This window comes from Syngnathus floridae, chromosome 12 (assembly GCF_059516105.1).
Source record: "Syngnathus floridae isolate MCC-2025c chromosome 12, RoL_Sflo_1.0, whole genome shotgun sequence".
Classification (NCBI taxonomy): domain Eukaryota; kingdom Metazoa; phylum Chordata; class Actinopteri; order Syngnathiformes; family Syngnathidae; genus Syngnathus; species Syngnathus floridae.
The window spans coordinates 9,410,819-9,429,855 of NC_142424.1; the positions used below are offsets into that span (position 1 = coordinate 9,410,819).

General features: G+C 40.1%; 2 protein-coding genes across 2 annotated transcripts; both read left to right on the forward strand.

Moving 5' to 3' along the window:
* The first annotated feature begins 1,163 nt into the window (after nucleotides 1–1,163).
* On the forward strand, nucleotides 1,164–10,959 carry LOC148390007 (uncharacterized). The gene is made up of 7 exons (XM_088392886.1): nucleotides 1,164–1,366; nucleotides 3,580–3,714; nucleotides 3,796–4,219; nucleotides 5,195–5,437; nucleotides 5,537–5,751; nucleotides 7,038–7,923; nucleotides 8,359–10,959. The coding sequence occupies exons 2-7, from the start codon at nucleotides 3,581–3,583 to the stop codon at nucleotides 9,205–9,207; spliced, it is 2,751 nt and encodes a 916-aa protein (XP_088249012.1). The 5' UTR covers nucleotides 1,164–1,366; nucleotide 3,580; the 3' UTR covers nucleotides 9,208–10,959.
* Nucleotides 10,960–12,141: 1,182 nt separating this feature from the next.
* On the forward strand, nucleotides 12,142–17,698 carry june (JunE proto-oncogene, AP-1 transcription factor subunit). The gene is made up of 3 exons (XM_088392635.1): nucleotides 12,142–12,311; nucleotides 14,966–15,094; nucleotides 15,749–17,698. Exon 3 carries the CDS (start codon nucleotides 15,885–15,887, stop codon nucleotides 16,914–16,916), a length of 1,032 nt encoding a protein of 343 aa, XP_088248761.1. The 5' UTR covers nucleotides 12,142–12,311; nucleotides 14,966–15,094; nucleotides 15,749–15,884; the 3' UTR covers nucleotides 16,917–17,698.
* Nucleotides 17,699–19,037: the final 1,339 nt, after the last annotated feature.

The following is a 19,037-nucleotide window of genomic DNA, read 5'->3' on the forward strand; positions in this document are numbered from 1 at the left end:
TGCTCTCAGAAACTAAATTTCATCACAATACACCATCTCTTAATGAGTGGCTGGAGGCCTGGAGGTTCCACACACTCTATCGGCCAGAGCAGTATCCTCATGAGCAGGCCTCATCTGGGTTCATGGAGCTCCAACCGCAGAGAGAGATCAGTTCCTCGCAGGAAGCCGAAGCTAAATTCTGTCTGTTTTTTAAAGCTCATAATGTCGGTGGAATGGCTATGAAGATCTGGACTGCTGCATGGAAAGCTGGGCCGTATCTGAACCATGCCTCAGAAAAAAGGAGGGCGGCTAGCGTCCCAAATGCCTATGAATTTTAATCATGAGAACATTTTCAACAAACGAGATCTGGAGACAAAATCTTGAATTTTCCCAGTCATCTTATTTTGAAGAAGAGCTCTTCCAAAAAAGGAAATAGGAGTTATTAGACAAATTCAAGACTAAAGCAAAAGAAAGAACTAAACTAAAAAAACATTTTTTTGTACTCCAGTATTAGGGAGGAGGAACCAGCAGTAATGAATTGTGAAGTTGACACCTGTTAGGCAAAACTCAACCATGTTTCATGAAAAAGGTTTTCTTAACAATAAAAGAATATATATCGTGAGCTGAAATTTAACAGTGAGCACATTATCCTCCGCAACATCATAAAACAATTCTCAATAAAGTTGAATCCAATCAGCAATGTGTTCAGTGGGTTTGTGTCACTGTTTGTGTCATCATAGTTACCATGTTATTCTTTTTCATTTTTATTGCTTCTGTTTAGAATTTCAAGCATGAAAAAAAAATTGTAGACGTTTGATGACTTCATTGTCCTGGTATTCAAAACAAAACTCTCAGAATGTGCATCTGTCATTTTGTTTCTTTTTCCAATAAGGGTTTCAAAATGGTAAGAGCAGCGGGGGTCAAATATTCATTTTTTATGACTTTGTTACCACCTAATTAGTTTTTGCTACACACCATTTTCAGTACCATATTTCATTGATTTCATATTTCTTGTCTGCATCTCAATGGCACGCTGGGCTCCTCGTGTTTGGCATTGCATCCCTCTCACACTAAATTTAGAGCTGTAGCTCAGAATCTACTCACATACAATGTAAAAATAGCAAGGAGGTGGACTTGCTTTCCACACAGCTAACACGCGACACAGACTACATGTAAGTCTAGACTTGGTCAAGCTGATAGCAAAACGCCGAAAACAGACTGAAGACAATCATGTGGCCAACAGGCCCTGAAATACTGTAGCGACAGACAGACCAACATCTTGGATACATACGAGATTGGAACTTTATGAATCATTGTGTTGGATAAAGTAAGGCTTGAAGACAAACATCAAAAGATCATCAACAAACATTATCTGAGTGGACATCAGGTAACTTTTCTCTAAGTTTGTACTTACTGTGGGTTATTTTAAACAGTATGGGATTGTAAACTATGGCAGAGTCAGTCCAACCGCTACTGTGGTGCAAATAAGACGTCAAAGCATTCTTGTCAAATGAAATAAATAAATAAATAGATAGACAGACAGACAGACAGACAGACAGACAGACAGACAGACAGATAAATAGATGGATAGTGTCATTTGTTTGTGAATTACTCATGTTACTTATAGCACAGGACAAACCTGTATGTATGTGCGTGTGTGTGTGTGTGTGTGTGTGTGTGTGTGTGTGCGTGTGTGTGTGTATGTGTGTGTTCAAATAAGTCATGATTACAACACGCAAGAGGATGTAGTGCTTTATCAACATGCCAATTTGTCTCAAACAGAAGATAGAAATACATAAAAGAAATCTAGTTTCAACAATCTTTGAGTGTGCTGTCATTGTTGTGTGATGTCAAACTTGGGCATGTTGACCATGATTTGCAGAAGATCTGACATTTCTGACTTTATAGACTCCTGAATTTCTTTGCTGTTTTTTTCCCTTCTAAAATATCGCTGGGGGTGGTGCGATACGATTATCTGAACCCCTTTTAAGGTGGGAATGCATCATCTTACTATACTGAGATCACTGTAATTGCATTTTCAGTGGTTTGAATAAGGGGACTCCAGAGCAGTGGGGCTGTGACATCTAAGATCATTCCCTAATTTTAGATAATAGTTATTGCATTAGTCAGCTTTTCTTATCACCGGAGACACTGTTGAGCCCTGAGATTCATCCTGCTGTCAGACGAGGATTAAATACTCTGGTCTTCAATTTACACTTCAGTAGAACGTGTCGGATTTTGATTTATAGTCTTTAAAATTCGATTGCTGGGCATCCTGGTTTCAATTCATTTGTGTCTTTCCAAAGCCGTCCAATGGGGGTCATCAAGTATTTGCCAACATTTGCCTTGATGCACTTTAACTGATTTGGGAGTATTTTATGTTGTTTGGTCGTCAAGTTGATAATGCATCACAAGTTGTGTTGTCTTGCTGTTTGTTGATTTCAGTTGCTTGTGACAACAGTGTGTGCGTGGGTGTCTGTGTGGGTGTGAGAGAGTGATAGAGAGAGAGAGCGAGAGAGAGAGAGAGAGAGAGAGAGAGAGAGAGAGAGAGAGAGAGAGATGGCATCTCATGTCACAGTTTGCAGAGTCATACATCAATGTGCAATTCATAGGAACTCAGCCAAATACTTGACCCTGACACTCAATATTAGACCATGTGGTATACTCTATCTGTGGCAATACTATTAATCCAAGATTCAAGGATATACACTTTCAGGTAGCTCTAATCCGTGTTTTATTTTAAAGTATCCAATGACTGTGTGGACCATTCGAGAAGTTGCACATCCTTAGGAAATGTGGTATTTGGTTTCCTCCCTTGGCTGGAGAGTCAAAATAGGATAGGAACAACTCTGGAGCTCTATCTACGTCGACAGCGTGTGCGCTCTTGTGTAAAAACTAGCGCGTCTGGATATTTGTGCAGGTGCAAGACTTCTGTTTGGGCATTTTATTTTACACACCTATCAATGTGGTGGCAGAAAGAGGACTAATCTTTGCACCAGTGGTGGACAGGTTGATCTACATATCAATATCGATCTCAATTTTATCCAATTTCTGAAGGATTTTGAAATGTGGGAGAAAACCGGGACAACTTGGGGAAACCCACGCAGTCACGGAGTGAACATGCAAACTCCAGACAGGAAATCCAGAGCTGGACTTGAACTCTGCACCTCTGAACTGTGAGGTCGACGTGCCCGATTTTGATTCACTATCAAAATCGGCCCTATCAAGATCGTGCCAGCCCTAATCAATATTAGGGCTGGCACGATCAAATATTTTTAGAATAAATTATTCTATCAATTATTCCATCGATTAATTGAATAATTAACAAAAAAGATACTTTACATGAAAGCGTATTACAAACCCATTTTACCAATCTATAAGTAGATGTGGGTGTGTACGGATACAATAGTTATGGATATGGCCATGATGCACTTTTAAAAAAAAAGAAAGAAAGATTTATTTTTTGTAAACTAATTTGTAAAAAAAAAGCCTTTAAATTATTTATTATATAGTGCAAATTATTTGTTGTGTTTTGTCTTGCTTTGATGATTATAACCTTTCATCAGATCAAATGTTTACCGAATTTTCTCTTGGAAACAGAATGTTGTCAAACCAAGGTGAGCAGAGGTCTTTCAGCAATGGGCGGCTAAGAGACCAATGGGAGAAGAGAGCGCAGACAATAGCGGATCAGTGCAAAAAGGAAGTGCAGTTGAAGGAGAAAAGTTCCCTCAAATTGTGAGCATTTCATGTCATGAACAATTCAAATTTGTAACTGTCGTGGGAGTAGATTTGAATTTCATTTTTAATTGCCTACAGGCTTTGCTCAAAGTGGAACTATCACTGGGCTCTGGCCGCCAATGAAGATGTCACAAAAGGTGAAACCTCCGACTTCCAGAAGCTCACTTCAGAGGAGGCAGAAAAAAACAAGCCAAAAATCAAATTCAAAATTGTCCCTCCTCCTCCTCCCAAACCCAAAAGTAGAAGGCCACCTCCACCTCCATCTAGGAGAGCATCACCTCAACCTCAAATTGTGAAGCGCAAAGTTGAAGTGGACATATTCCGGTTACACTGGAGAGAGTCCTGGATGAGTGTGAAACCACCCAAGTATCTTTTTCTTAAGGCCAATGAGAGAAAAACCAAACTACAAGGGTTTACAACTATAGATGTGGTCAGAGACAAGAACTGCAAACAAAAGCCTGAATGGATATCTACTATTGACTGGAGCCAATCCTGGAAGCAGGTAAATGGATGAAAGTGGATTATCAATCTAGTTTTTCTGTGATCATCATATTTAAACTGTTCGAAATATTTCTGGATGAAATTTAAATCGTGAAAGCAATTGATAAGACATTGGGCAGGACCTCATCAACTAGGCAAAATAGAAGGAAGAATATTTTGGATATACAACATGCAGTCAATAGTGTTTTAAATTTTTCATTTTGTTTTACATACACGGTCCTAAATTTGATACTTTCTTATTTAAAAACATTCATTTATTAGGTTTAATAAGGTTTATTGTACCGTGCTATTCATTTAATGGTAAATTTCAACTCTAAGCCTTTGGGTACCATTTTATACCAGTAGAAAATGAATGGCAGTTTGCCCCCCTCTTGGGACACCATAGCAAAATTGTCTCTTGGTGTACACATCACACAAATAAAACAATGAAAGATATTTTCAACCTCAATAGGATTTCTCCACCACAGCTCAACCAATGACAAAAATATATAAGTAATATGAATTTACATTGTTAAAATCCATAGTAAATAAATTGACATTCAAGCATGCAGTGACAGATATTACATCACAAAAAAATAAAAACATCATAGGGCATAGGTGTCAAACCCAAGGTGTCAAACCCAAGGCCCAGGGGCCAGATGCGGCCTGCCATATCATTTTATGTGGCCTGCGAAGACAGATTTTGCATCAACTTTGTGTCATAACTAAAACTACAAATTGTCTTCACATTAAAAAAAAAAATAGAGATACTACTTGCAATTCGTCTTTTTAAAATATTTGAACAGTTTTTATTAGTCTCTGATTTCAAAATAAGTTCTTCATCATTTTGTTCTGTAGCCTATATAGAAGATGTTGACAATCATAATGGCCCTCCAAGGGAAACGATGACTACGATACAGCCCATGACAAAAATTTGTTTGACACCTCTGTCATTGGGTTTGTAGTTGGCGTCTGTAAAAACTGCTTTGTGTTACAGGTAAAAGGAACAACCCTGTCAGAGTGTTCCGGGCAGAAATCATTCCAATGGGAGATTTTGTTTCATAGAGATGAGATCCCCATTCCATTAGTAGGAGTGTATCAACTTCCTGTATGGGCTGGCACCTGGAAGATTATGAACTTTGCCTTCAGACAACAGAAGCAAATGTGGGATTGTGAATGGTCTGTTTTACGACAAGGTTTCAGTAACAAGTTTGACAAAGTGCAACAACTCTTGGAGCAGGTGGGGCTTATTGACAACAGAGACTTGATTTTCACTAAATTCCAAACTTATTTTATTTGATTTAAAAAAGGTGAACTATTCAACTTCTGTTCCAAATAGGATGAGCTCCCAGGGTGGGAAGATTCATGGAGGCTTTCAAAACCCACAATTAGTACTGAAGACTGTACACTATCTGAGCTCACACTTGAAATTATGAAGATAAATGATGTGCTGCTGACTGGGTGGAACAAGTCCTGGCTGATCGCTGCGCCTGTGTTGGAGGAAGAAAATCACAATGACTGGAATTCTTGTTGTCATTTCAGGCTGCAGCTCAGGTAGGTTTATGCAAGGTGACATCCGCATACCAAGAGTTACCACACTACATGTGAATGAAATGTTTCATGTTTTGCTTAATGCAGGGGTGTCAAACAATTTTTTTTGCGGGCCGCATTGTAGTCATAACTTCCTTTGGAGGGCCATTATGACTGTCAACCCAAATAAATATATGAGCACCTCATATTATATACAGTAAAAGCTACAAAACAAACTGACAAATAACTCGTTTTCAAATCAGACGAGTAAAGACTGGTCAAATATTTAAAAAAATATATTATTAAAAATGAAGATAATTTGCAATTCTAGTGATGACACACGAATTTGGTTCACAATTTGTCTTCGCGGGCCACATAAAATGATGTGGCGGGCTGTATCTGGTCCCCGGGCCTTGACTTTGACACCTGTGCCTTGATGGATGATTAATTCAAAATCAAGAATACATTTGGACTGCTTATTTTTTACCGCTGATCTGCAGGCATTTACTACTGTCCGTCCCTCTGTCCATATACTGTCCGTCCATCCGTCTGTCCCTCCCTCACTCTTGTTCTGTCTGTCTGTGTGTCTGTCTTGTGTGTGTGTGCGTGCACGTGTTTGTGTGTGCGTGCGTGCGTGCGTGTGTGTGTGTGTGTGTGTGTGTGTGTGTCTGTCTGTCTGTCTGTCTGTCTGTCTGTCAGCCTGCCTGCCTGCCTGCCTGTCCGCCCGTCCATATGTCCATCTGTCTGCCTGTCTGTCTGTCTGTCCGTCTGTCTGTCTGTCTCTCTAGCAAAAGAAACACTCTGAAATTACTTCAAAATACTGTTGGGGATGAATTCATACAATTTCATTGAACAAATGTTGGAATTTAAGGTTTTATGATAATGTAGGTCAGAGCTTCTGACTGTGTTTAAACCAGCAGAGACCTAACACTGCCAGATACTATTTCTTCCTGAATTCTATGTACGTGCCCAGCAAATACCTTATGGTTGATGTCAGCCCGTGCTGGTTTTTCACTGCTTACGAAGATATGTCATCAACATTTCAAGTTTGTAACATTTGAGGATGACAAATATAAGCCCATGCGGTAAAGTTATCTTACCCTACTGTTGTTCCTTAGCTCTGGTCGCAGCAGCCATGTACTCCGCAGTCTTTTGCTTTTTGCTAGCTGTCTTTTTTTCTCTCTTCTTTCCAACTCTGTCTAAATGAGAGCAGAGCACACCAAGCGATGAATAAGACCCTGGCCGGCATCTACTTGTTTATTTTTCTTCCAGTATCAAAACAAATAAGTTACTGTATTTTGCACCCACAGGTGGGGTAGGCCTTCTCTACAATCCCATCAAAGGCACGGCAACATGATGAAAAGGAAGCGTAATATTCTCAACACCCTCCTTACATCACAACTGAATGATGGTAATCCTGATATCAGCGAGTGGTGGGATTCTTGGAGGACTGTGAAAAAATGGAACCCATTGGAAGAGAGTAGCCAAGGTGAGGAAGAAGACAGTGACGATTATGAATTGTTTAATGACACAAAAGAAGAGGATGAAGGAGTGGACAATACTGAGGAGAATGACGGGTTGGATGAGGAGGAAACTGAGAATGAAGAAGAGGATAGTGAAGATGAGAAAGAGGAGGATGAAGGAGTCGATGAGGAAGAGAAAGCAGAGGATGCAGGGATTGAAAATAATGAAGAGGATATAGACATAATGACAGAACACCGTAATGCACAAAATGATCAAAGTGACACTACATGTAATGAGAAAGAAGATACAGAAAATGAAGAGGAGAGCAAAGAAGTTGAGGAGTTTGATGAGGAGGATGATGATCATGAAGAGGAGAGCAAAGAAGATGATGAGTTTGATGAGGAGGAGGATGATCGTGAAGAGGACATCGTCGCACATGAGATCAAACTGCAGAACAATAATGACGTTCAAAACCCTGAGGAGGATGACGATGGAGACAATGGGATGACTGACGATGGAGAAGAAGAGAAAGCAAATAAATGGCCTAACGACAATACAGTGGACGTGATGCAAGAAAAGGGAGTTCATGAGCTAGACAGAGTCAAGGGAACTACTGAGCAGAAGGAGGAGGAGGAGGAGAAGGAGGAGGAAAAGGAGGAGGAAGAGGAGGAGAAAGAGGAGGAGGAGGAGAAAGAGGAGGAGGAGAAAGAGGAGGAGGAGGAGGAGGAGGAAGTAGTTGAGTGGGATAGGAAAAATGAGCACATGCATGAGGATATGAAGGTAAGGGAGGAGCGTGGAAATGCAGTCAAAGAAGAGCAAGAGTACAGGAACGTCACACTGCAGCTCAAAGAGATATTGAGAATGATTGCAAATGAAAAGGAGGAAAATGAAGAGGAAAAGGATGAAGGGGCACACAGAGATTGTACAAAAGGTCAAGCAGAGCAAGCAGCCAGAGAAAAAGAGTCGGACGTGATAAAGAGACGACATTATATTAATGAAGAGGAGCATGTTCTGGAGGAGGAGGAAGAGAAAGAGGAGGGTGGGTGGGCTGAGGTTGAGGAGGAGCAAAATAGGAAAGAGACTGAGGAGGACGTCAAGCAGACGGAGGAAGGAGATGAAGAGAAGGATGAGGTGGAGGAGAAAGACTTGAGAAAGGATGTCATGGAGGAGGAAGAAGAAGAAGTTGAAACTGATGAAGATAAGCAGACCAATGACAATGAAGGCAGAGAGAAAACAGATGGAGACGAAGATGACAGTGACGGAGGGGACAATGAAACTCACGCCTGGGCCAACAATGCTACAGATAAGAAAAATTATGATAGGGGAAAAGATCAGAAAGAACCAATCCAAAAAGCAAATACGGAAAAGTTACAAGATGCAAAAGATGAAGATGGGGTTGATGATATGGAAGAATTTGTCTCTTTTGCCCAGGAGGATAAGAGAAATGAAATCCCCATAAGGGAACAAGAAGAAGAAGAAGAAGAAGAAGAGGAAGAAGAGGAAGAGGAAGAGGAAGAAGAGTTAGAGGAAGAGGAAGAAGAAGAAGTGGAGGAAGAACAAGAAGAAGATATTGAAGAGAGATCTCTTAGCAAAGACGAGGAAATAATGCTGAAGACAGATAAAGAGGCAGCAATTAAAAAAGAAGGTGACAGTAACGTAGAGGTGGAAAAGAAGGAGCAGAAGTCCCGCAAGCCGAACGTCCCGCTTCACCTGCAATTCCACAGACTGAACTCCTCCTTTTCCTCGTGGAAACAGTCTTGGAGGGTGGCAGTGGCTCACAGGTTAAGCGATGAAGCTGATGAAGACGACGACAGCGAGGCAGAACAAGAAGAGGTGAAGGCTTGGCGCGAATCTTGGAGGATCTGTCGCTGGAGAAATCCACAGGAGGATGAAGTTGCGTGTTTCTCGACAGAGCATCAGAGGGTGAAACAGAAAAGACTGGTGGATGAGGACAGCCTGCGTAGGAAAAAATGGACTCACAGCTGGAAGATGACCAAGAAGGGCGAAGACACATAAAATGCATGAAAGGAGGCTGGGGGAGTAGTATGATACGTTAGGTTTAAAAATATATACTATATAGTTAAAAAAAGAGTAACTGACTGATCTGAATACAATCATTTTAGCAGTTTTAACAGAATGGATCCTTGTAATTAGTGATGGGGAATGAAGCTTCAAATTTGCTTCATTTGTACTTTTCACTCTGTTTAACACTGGGTTATAGACCCCTTTATTTAAACCAACAGTGCCATCTAGAGGAATCAAAATTTACAACTGGTTCATGAAGCAAATTTGAAGCTTAATTTAGCACGTCCACCTCACAGTTAGGAGGGTGCGGGGTCGATACCACCTCCAGCCCTCTCTGTGTGGAGTTTGCATGTTCTTCCCGCGCCCGCGTGGGTTTTTTCCAGGCACTCCAGTTTCCTCCCACATCCCAAAAAACGTCCTTAGTAGGCCGATTGAGCAGTCCAAATTGCCCATAGGTTTGAGTGCAAGTGCGGATGGTTGTTCGTTTCTGTGTGCCCTGCAATTTGGATGGCAACCAGTTCAGGGTGTCCCCCGCCTACTGCCCGATGGCTGCTGGGATAGGCTCCAGCACGCCCGCGACCCCGTGGGGACAAGCAGTATAGAAAATGGATGGATGGATGGATGGATGGATGGATGGATGGATGGATGGATGGATGGATGGATGGATGGATGGATGGATGGATGGATGGATGGATGGATGGATGGATGGATGGATGGATGGATGGATGGAGTTATTGTATGTGTATCAATTCCAAGATTTTAACCAACTTTCCAGCAAGCACTACAGTTTAAGGATTTCAGTTTTCTCCATGTTGCAAAAGATGAAGACCCAAGAGTGAAAAGGAGATGTTGGTTAACAAATTCATTTACAGAACAGTTAAAAATATAACATGGATAGAAGGGAACATGGCAGTGAATGAGTTTTAAGAAGTCCAGTTTGTGTTTAATGGCAACAACATGTGACCAGGTTCAAGAACTGGCAAAGTTGGCAGCAAGTTGGTTCATTTCTGGGCGCGTCTGGGAAACTCATAATGAGGCAGAAGAACAGTCTCATGGATCCGTGCAGAAATGAGAGACTCATGGAGGGAATGTGGCGCAAGGCTAGGCACTGATAAAGAGATAAAGAGACAAAGAGGTGTCGCTTAACAAATGCACAATACAACATGATATAATAACAGTTCATATTGAAAACCATACACATTTTTAGAAATATTGACTCTAGAGATGACCAAAGTTCAATTTTGGTTCTCACCCTGACAAAAACTCATACTCTTCATAATTGTTCTACTGTCCTACTTGGTGTGCTTTATAAATTGTTTATTCTATTTCTTTTATTTTTTTTTAGAAAACAATGATTCTTCACAAAATTGAGTTTTATTGCACCCAAATCCGTCATACCTCAAATCATTGTCCATGAATTTTCTTTCTATATTTCATGAGATTTATCAGAGCATTGATATTCTAAATATGTGTGGGGAATATGAAGCGCAATGATTAGAATATTAAATGTATATGTGCATAATTGGATTTGTAAATGTGTAAAATAAGGTCCGAATGCACACACACCAGATTTGTAAATGTGTACAGGAATGACTAAATATTCAGTAAACTGTGTCTGGTTTGATTTGTAAATAAATCTACGGGAAATATTGCAGTATCTACTGATATTGAGTAAATGTATAATTGTATCTGGTATGCTCATAAGTCATTTTACAATTGTCTTTCTAGTAAGATCAAAGAGAATACTTGTAAAGAAAAAAATACCATTCTCTAGAAAGTTTGTGACTAAAAAGCCAAGTATTAAAAATTAATATGGCAACTCTATTGGTGCGTCGTTTATGCTTATGTTGCAATGGCATTTTGTGTCCACGAGAGGACAGCATGTAGCCGCTACATTAACTCCGATATGACTGACCTGCCTGTGGAAGGAATAGTGAATGTGACTCAGATGTCATTTAAGAACAAAACAAAGCTCCCTGACTTTTAGTATTCGCTGAAAATACATTGAAGCGCAAAAACAATACAGTTCCAACTTTCAATTGTTAAGCCAGACACTATGAAGGGCTGGGCGATATATGACTGAACATTTTATCAGAATGTAAGTAATCAGCCGATATTGATGAATATTGATTATTTTACCTATTCAAAATAAGACAGATATTAAATGGATTGAAAATAAAGTGCAACAATTCATATAGTAAAAGAAGTACACGGAGGTACAAAAACGTCGGCAACCTTAACTTTCTGTATGATACACATAAGTAAGTAAAGGTGCTGTTGCCTGTACTGCTTTCAAGAGTAAAATTAGACCATATTAAAGATGAATGATAATGTTCTATTTTTCTCTTTTGAAGAAAGCAGGTGTGGATGATTGTGTTAATATTAACATTAAAAACAGACATAATATACTTATGGATATTGCATCTTAATGGGCATACCAGTGGATGGACATTGATGGAATTCAAAAGAGAAAAATGCAGCCATGCAGAAATTGACTTTGATTATATAAACGTACAGATTTTTTTTATAGCAACACTAAAAAGGCACTTCATGCAAGAGTATGAAGTTCATAAACATGAACTGCATCTCATTGAACATTTGAGGGGATTTATATGGATGTTCTGTCAGCCATGCTTGCCATTTTCTTCCTGGGTGTAAAAAGGCCGCCAGAGGACGCCAATGACTAGTATCCGCAGCCTTTGCGAGTACTCAGTACCTTGAAATAAATTCGTTTTTTCCCTTGTGTTTTTGACTTTCACAATTAGCTCATTTCATCCATACTGACAACCATTTCCAGGAAATGTCTACGTATTCACCAAGTTCAAAGTGTGCGCATGAAAATTCGCTGTTTGATTTGAGTGTTTTTCTTGGTATTCCTATTAAACGTTGATAAACCAATTTCACTTCAAATTGATGATATCAAAACAAATATGACAGGGAGAATAAAGCAGAAGAAAAACGTCAGCGCGTGAGTCACTTGACGGTCGGAGAGCGAGGAGTTCGTTTGTGTGTTTATGCGCGCATGTGTATGCGCGTGTGCTGCCTGACTCACTCTGTCTGCTCTCAGATGCTTCGACATCGCTCTGCCTTCTTCTGTGAGTATTCACGATTTTTTATCCTCCATATTCGCAAGCCGACCTGCTGTTTTGCATGTGTGAGTTTTAGAGGAGAACACTGTTTGTTTGTGTGGACGAGGAGGTTTGGTCTTGTTCGGACCGGGAAAACGGTGATTTTTTAAGTTCGTGGCAGCAGTTAAAACTTGATGAGCCCGGGGATAAATCGAAATATGATAGAGCACATTAAAATATTACACCTAATAATTTTTTTTATATGCAACTTGTTTGTTTGTCACGTGGTGATAGTAGGTGAATAAGAAAAGCAGAGCTGTGTGATCGCATGTTGAGCGTCTTTATTGAGCATTGCATTGAACTGAATATTGTCAAGATTATGGTAATTGTCGATAGTTTCTGTCAAAGTAGTATAGCAACTAAAAAGTGAGAGCCATGTAAAACTGTGTTGTTTGTTTTTATATGGGACAGGCATGGGTTTTGCCAAAATTGAAATCAATCAGCACCCCAAACACTTTTTTGTGTGTAACTCCAGTATCGTGAAGAAGTGGAAATTGGGTGTGCCTCACAATCATGAGGTTCAGTGTTCGAACGTCAGCTCTGGCCTTGGTGTTGAACTGGGATGTTCTCCTCGTTCTTAAGAGTTGTTTTTCCCTCAGCTTCCTCCCACTATCCTAAAACGATGTCCATGTTGGGTTGATTGAACACTGGACATTATCCTTATGTCTGGCTTTCCGTTTGCCAGGGGTGTCAAACTCATTTCACATTGTGGGCCACATACGGCCCCGGTAGATGTCAAGTGGGCCAGACCATTAAAACTATACCATACTATGCTATAAATAACCAAAATATCATGTCTTTCCTTTTTTTTGGGGTGTCGCACATCATCCATTCATCATCCTGCCAATTTGTCATTTTGTAAGGATTTACGTGAATATTTGGGTGTGACATAAACCATGGGTGTCAAACTCGTTTTTTTTGCGGGCCGCATTGTAGTCATAGCTTCTTTTGGAGGGCCATTATGACTGTCAACCCAGATAAATGTATGAGCACCTCATACTATATACAGTAAAAGCTGCAAAACAAACTGACAAATAACTCGTTTTCAAATCAGACGAGTAAGAACTGGTCAAATAATTAAAAAAAAGGATATTATTAAAAGTGAAGACAATTTGCAATTCTAGTAATGACACACAAATTTGATGCACAATTTGTCTTCGCGGGCCACATAAAATGATGTGGCGGGCCGTATCTGGCCCCCGGGCCTTGAGTTTGACACCTGTGGTCTATACCATTGATATGCGACTCCGGTCCTCGAGGGCAAATGGTCAAATAATTAGCAAAGTATGCAGAAGCTGGATAACAATCCTGATCATCTGAATAAGCTGTGTTGCAACAGGGAGATGTAGAAACCATGTAAGGCACCAGCCCTTGAGGACCGAAGTTTCCTACCCATGCTTTACATTGTATTTGCTCCTGCCCTCCAGAGTGCAAACTGCGTCTCACCGAGGCTCAAGCTTACCCACAAACCTGTTGATAAGTGGTATTAAAAATTATGAGTGGTCAGATTTTAATGACAATACCACTAGTTCATTTTTGTCATCATTCATGAAAACAAACAGATAATATTTTGTGTTTAATCAAAACAATACATTTGCAAGCCTCTGCTTTTACTTTGGAAAACAATAATTGCACCAATAACTGAATCAGTTTGAAAAACATTGGTGAGTACAACATTAATCCCTCATGTGTGATATTGTTTGCCGTTAATTGTTTTTAATCACTAAACATTACCAAATAAACAGTAAATTGGGAAATATATGGTTTTATAATACAGTTTTATGTAAAATAAAAATGCATCCGATTATTCAATTAATCGATGGAATAATCAGCTGAATAATTGATTCTAAAAATATTTTTAGTTAGTAAGTTTTTAAGGGTTAGGGTCAGAAGCAGGTGGATTTTTTTTTAAAGCTGTCATAGCTATAAATTACAACAAATGGTAAACTCTATGTTGTGCAAACTTTTATTGGTCAAACAAAAAAATATCTCAACAACATAATAGTCCAGAAAAAAGTAAAAAACATTATTTTAAATCGCCCAAAAAAATAATACACAAACTCTTGCTGAAATTTACTGACCAGTTTAATTTACACATAAGCTACATTGAGCCTGGGTTGCACTAAAGTATGGGCAGAAGCTGCTGGTTGATTGATTTTGTTAGTTTTTTTAACTATTGTGGAGGAGGCAGTTCAATCAATGCATCCCAATCCATCCATACATTTTGTCCACCGCATGTCCTCAATAGGGTCACGAGTGAGCCAAGTTTTGGTGAGAGGTGTTCGCCAGACAGCCCTTATTGACAAATCATCTTCAAGTAACCTAGCTTTTTTTTTTTTTATCAAGTCCGAGGGTTCCAGAGAGAACCTATGCAAGCACAGCTTGATCTTATTTCTTCTACCACAGCCCTTAGCACAGTAGCTAGCCTGCTAGCTAACATAGTATACAACAAACACATGCTCTGCTTTTTTTCTGTCTTTCCTTGAGGGCATTGGTTTTCTGTTCAGAACATTATGGGGATGTTCCTCTTGTCCTCTTGCTACATTTTCAGGATAGGCTATGCTTTTTTTTTGTTGACTTCTATGACACTTTCATGACAAGATTTGTGTTTGTTGTACCAGGAATCAACTGGCTGGTAACAGCACAGGGCTCAACAGTCACACAATATGACGGCATTCTCTGGATGGTACAGCAGTAGAAACTGACCAGGCGCTCCTACAACAAGGTTGCCCTCAGGAGTTTTCTTTTAGGTAATGTATGAATTGCTTGTCTTTTTGTGGATTTGGTGTTTATAATCAATGTCAGGTTACCCAGCAACTTGAAATTTGCGGCCTTCTGTGCAGCCAAAACACCTAATGAAGGTGATGCTTAATTTTGCCGTCCAAAGACATTTACTTGTTTATAATGTACTAGAATAGTATGGGGGTGTGACTGTTATACAAAATTAATTAAATTTATTACCTCTAATAGGAATCTAATATTTATTGTTTGAGCCATTTACTCTCATTATCCTGGCTTTGCAATGGTGAAACAAGCCCTCCACTTCAGGTACAATGAAAGAACATCAGTGTTGGCATACCCTGACGTTTTAGTTAATTTGGCTCTTACGACTCCAAGAGCACTTTTCTGCTCCAGCAAAGTCTATAAAAGGCATGCTTGCATTAGTTTGGCATCAATGATGGATTTGAGAGACTTGTACAACCTCAAACAACTTTGGTAAAGTGCAGTTGTGTGCCAGGTCCTCACTTTTAACATCAGTGAGCTCCCTCCTCACAAATGTGGATGGATAAAAAAAAAAAAAAAATCCACATAGTTTGAAAAATTTTAATATATTCTCATTAACGTTGCATCTTTTTTGTTCTTTGTCTCATTTTGACTTCTGGACCTGCTTGTTCTCCTGCCAGTACTTGGATTCTATAGTCTCCTTGTCGTTCCTCATTCTTCATCCTCCACTCACCGACGTCAGAGGAGCATTTCAATCTCTTATGTTATTGAGGTTAATCTGATTATGAAGATTACCTCTCAGAGAATTCCTCATCAATGACAGCCAAGATGGAGACTCCTTTCTACCATGACGACTCCCCCGCCATCCACAGCTTCAGTCAATTTTCAGAATACGAACGCTACGCTGGAAACAAGATGTTAATGTGTAAGAAGGCCATGTCTGTAGGAAGCCATCATTTCCCAGGCAGTGGTAGCATTGTAGCAGGAGGAAGAGGTACCAACCCCAATAACCTGGGACTGGCCAACAATACCTCCTTAATGACTTCATCGGCATCCTCGGCTGACATGAACATGCTGAAGCTAGCCTCCCCTGACCTGGAGCATCTGATCATCCAGTCCAACCAGGGACTGGTCACCACCAGCCCTCTGTCCAACTCCGCCAACCCGTTCATGTATCGGAACCAGGCCACCAACGAGCAAGAAGGCTTTGCCGATGGCTTTGTCAAAGCGCTTGCAGACCTTCACAAGCAGAACCAGCTGGTGGGAGGGCACATGTCACCGTCCTCCTCCTCCAATGTCTCCTTACAAGCATCCTACCAGAGGAACTTGATGTCCACGAGCGATGTGCCCATCTACACTAACCTCAGCAGCTACAACCAGGGACAGCTGGCATATTCTGGAGCACAGATGACTTACAGTGCTAGCTCAGGCCATAATGGCGGTGGAGCCCCTCAACCACATATCAGAGGTTTGGATGCCCCTCAAACTGTCCCAGAAGTCCCTCATCTACCTGGAGACCCCACATCACCTCCTTCCCTCTCCCCCATTGATTTAGAGACACAAGAGAGAATCAAAGCTGAGCGTAAGAAACTCCGTAACCGCATCGCGGCATCCAAATGCCGTAAACGTAAACTTGAGCGAATCTCCCGATTAGAGGAGAAAGTGAAGATCCTGAAGAGTCAGAACTCAGACCTGGCTTCCACCGCCTCTATGTTGCGGGAGCAGGTCTCTCAGCTCAAACAGAAGGTCATGAGTCATGTGACCAACGGTTGCCAGATTGCCGTTAGCTCTCCCAACAAATCTGGAGGAAGAGGCGGCAGTGCTGGCAGCGAGGACTCCAGTTGCTGAGGGGGGGGGTTGGGGGGGGGGGCACCTCAGAAGAACAAAGGAAGGAGATAAACCAAATGGTAACATTTGGGAATTTCATTCATGCTCGATGCTGTCAAACAGAGCTTAGTGAAAGTGGCTCAGGGTCAGTTAATGCTCCGTGGATGGTTTGACATTTAGCCAGAGATCACAGACTGCTGACTGTGAAAGGCTTTAATAGCAGACATATGAGGTTCCTGGCCACCAAGAAAGTTACATGGAACAGTTTGCATTTCTTTGAATCATGTTATTTAAAGAGAACATTTTTCAGGATTTGACACGACTTTGAAACACTTTAAATGGTGGATCTATTATTTATTAATTTTGATTATTATTGCATCTCATCATACTTCAAGTGGAACTCAAACTCTTTTTCACATGTTAAATGGACTTTTTTTGAATAATTAAATCAGCCAGTGTGAGGGCATACAAACATGTATGAATACGTCATTGAAATCAATAAAGTAACAAGCAACTTGTTGAATGCTTTTGATTCGATTGTCACTGTATTTCTGAATTCAAATTTTAAAAACATGTGTTTACCAATATGTTGATGGATTTTGCTATTCTGTTATGTTACTGTGTTTGGTTTGTGTTTTTATTTTCATTAAATGTAGTATACGGATCAACTCTGGTTCAAGGTCCAATTTTCAAATGTAAATTTGGGGATTATTCATGTGTTGCTGCTCAAACTTTAAAATGTTTATTGCCACGTCATGTTAAAAATAAAGTCTAGTGATCGGTTGGTACCGGTCAGTACTTTTTGTCTTTTGTCTGACAGAAGCTTTCTTTGATAGAATATTTTTTTGAAATTTATTTATTAATTTAAAAAATTTATATTTTGGTTTAGAACTTTTTTTTTAAGCTCTGATTTATTCATTAATATTTTTATGAATAAAAATATACATCAAATATCAGGATGAAAATGAATACGTAGCACATTTCCGTTTCAGAGGGAATCTTTTTTTTCCCAGGCTTTCATGTTAGTGTGCCAAAACCGTCCGTTGGACGGACTGAGAGGTTTGTTGGCACTTGACCTGGATATGTACGATTACACGGATGTACAAAAAAACACTTCCGTCCCTCATCTGCGCATTATTTATTTATTTATTTAGTTCAATTTATCTCATCCCTCACCCTTTGGACCACTCTGTCCCTGGGAGGAAAATACCCACATATTGGATTGAATAAGAAAATTGATATAAATCACAAACTCAAGTACTAAATTGAAAACTAAATTGGGGTATCCAGAGTCGTACATGAAAAACAAGATGGTAGCCTTCAAGGACATGCCTGATTTTAAGTAATCATTATTATATTGTTTTTTTCCCTCTGTTTACATGCAGGGGAGGGGACAGGACAACACTGCCTGCGTGCCCTAACAGCCCGTCCCTGCTATGTGCACTATATATATGAATACTGCTATGTGACCCATTGGGTTATCTCACCTGCTACACAGAAAGAAGGTTTTCATTTTAGACCTTCATGTTTAGTTTGCATATTTTCCCTGTGTTTGCGCTGGTTTTCTCCGGGTACTCTGCCTTCCGCCCACATTCCAAAAGCATGTTAGTTAATATAGCATTCCTTTAGTCATCCCCAGAGGGGGAAATTGAAGTGTTACAGAAATCCATGGTAATGCAACAAACAGCTGAATATTGTTTAAAAGAAATAATATTGAAATGTGTAATGCATACAACAACTTTTCGGTGAGAGTAAAGACAGACATTGAGTATGGATGACGCAAACTTGATCGAGTTTAGTGGTGATGAGGGTGCAGTGACAAATCGAGGCCCACACAGCCATTAGAAGGTCTAACGGTACCTGAAGAGCTTAGTTGTACCCCTGAGTAGTATGATGATGATGCGATGGAACTGCCAGTCTGCCAGCTCATCGTAGAGAGGGTGAGAGGAGTGGCTCAACATGGTTTACCCTTTGTTCTTCGTCCTCCTGTCAGTCACAGCTTCTATGTTATCCAGCTCTGATTCATTCAAAGAGTGGGTCGTTATCACCCTACTGAGCCTGTTCGTGTTTTGAAGAGCAAATTATAAAAAGATGTCAAGTCAAAGCTGAGAGAAATGTGAATCATATACAATGTGGCCAGTT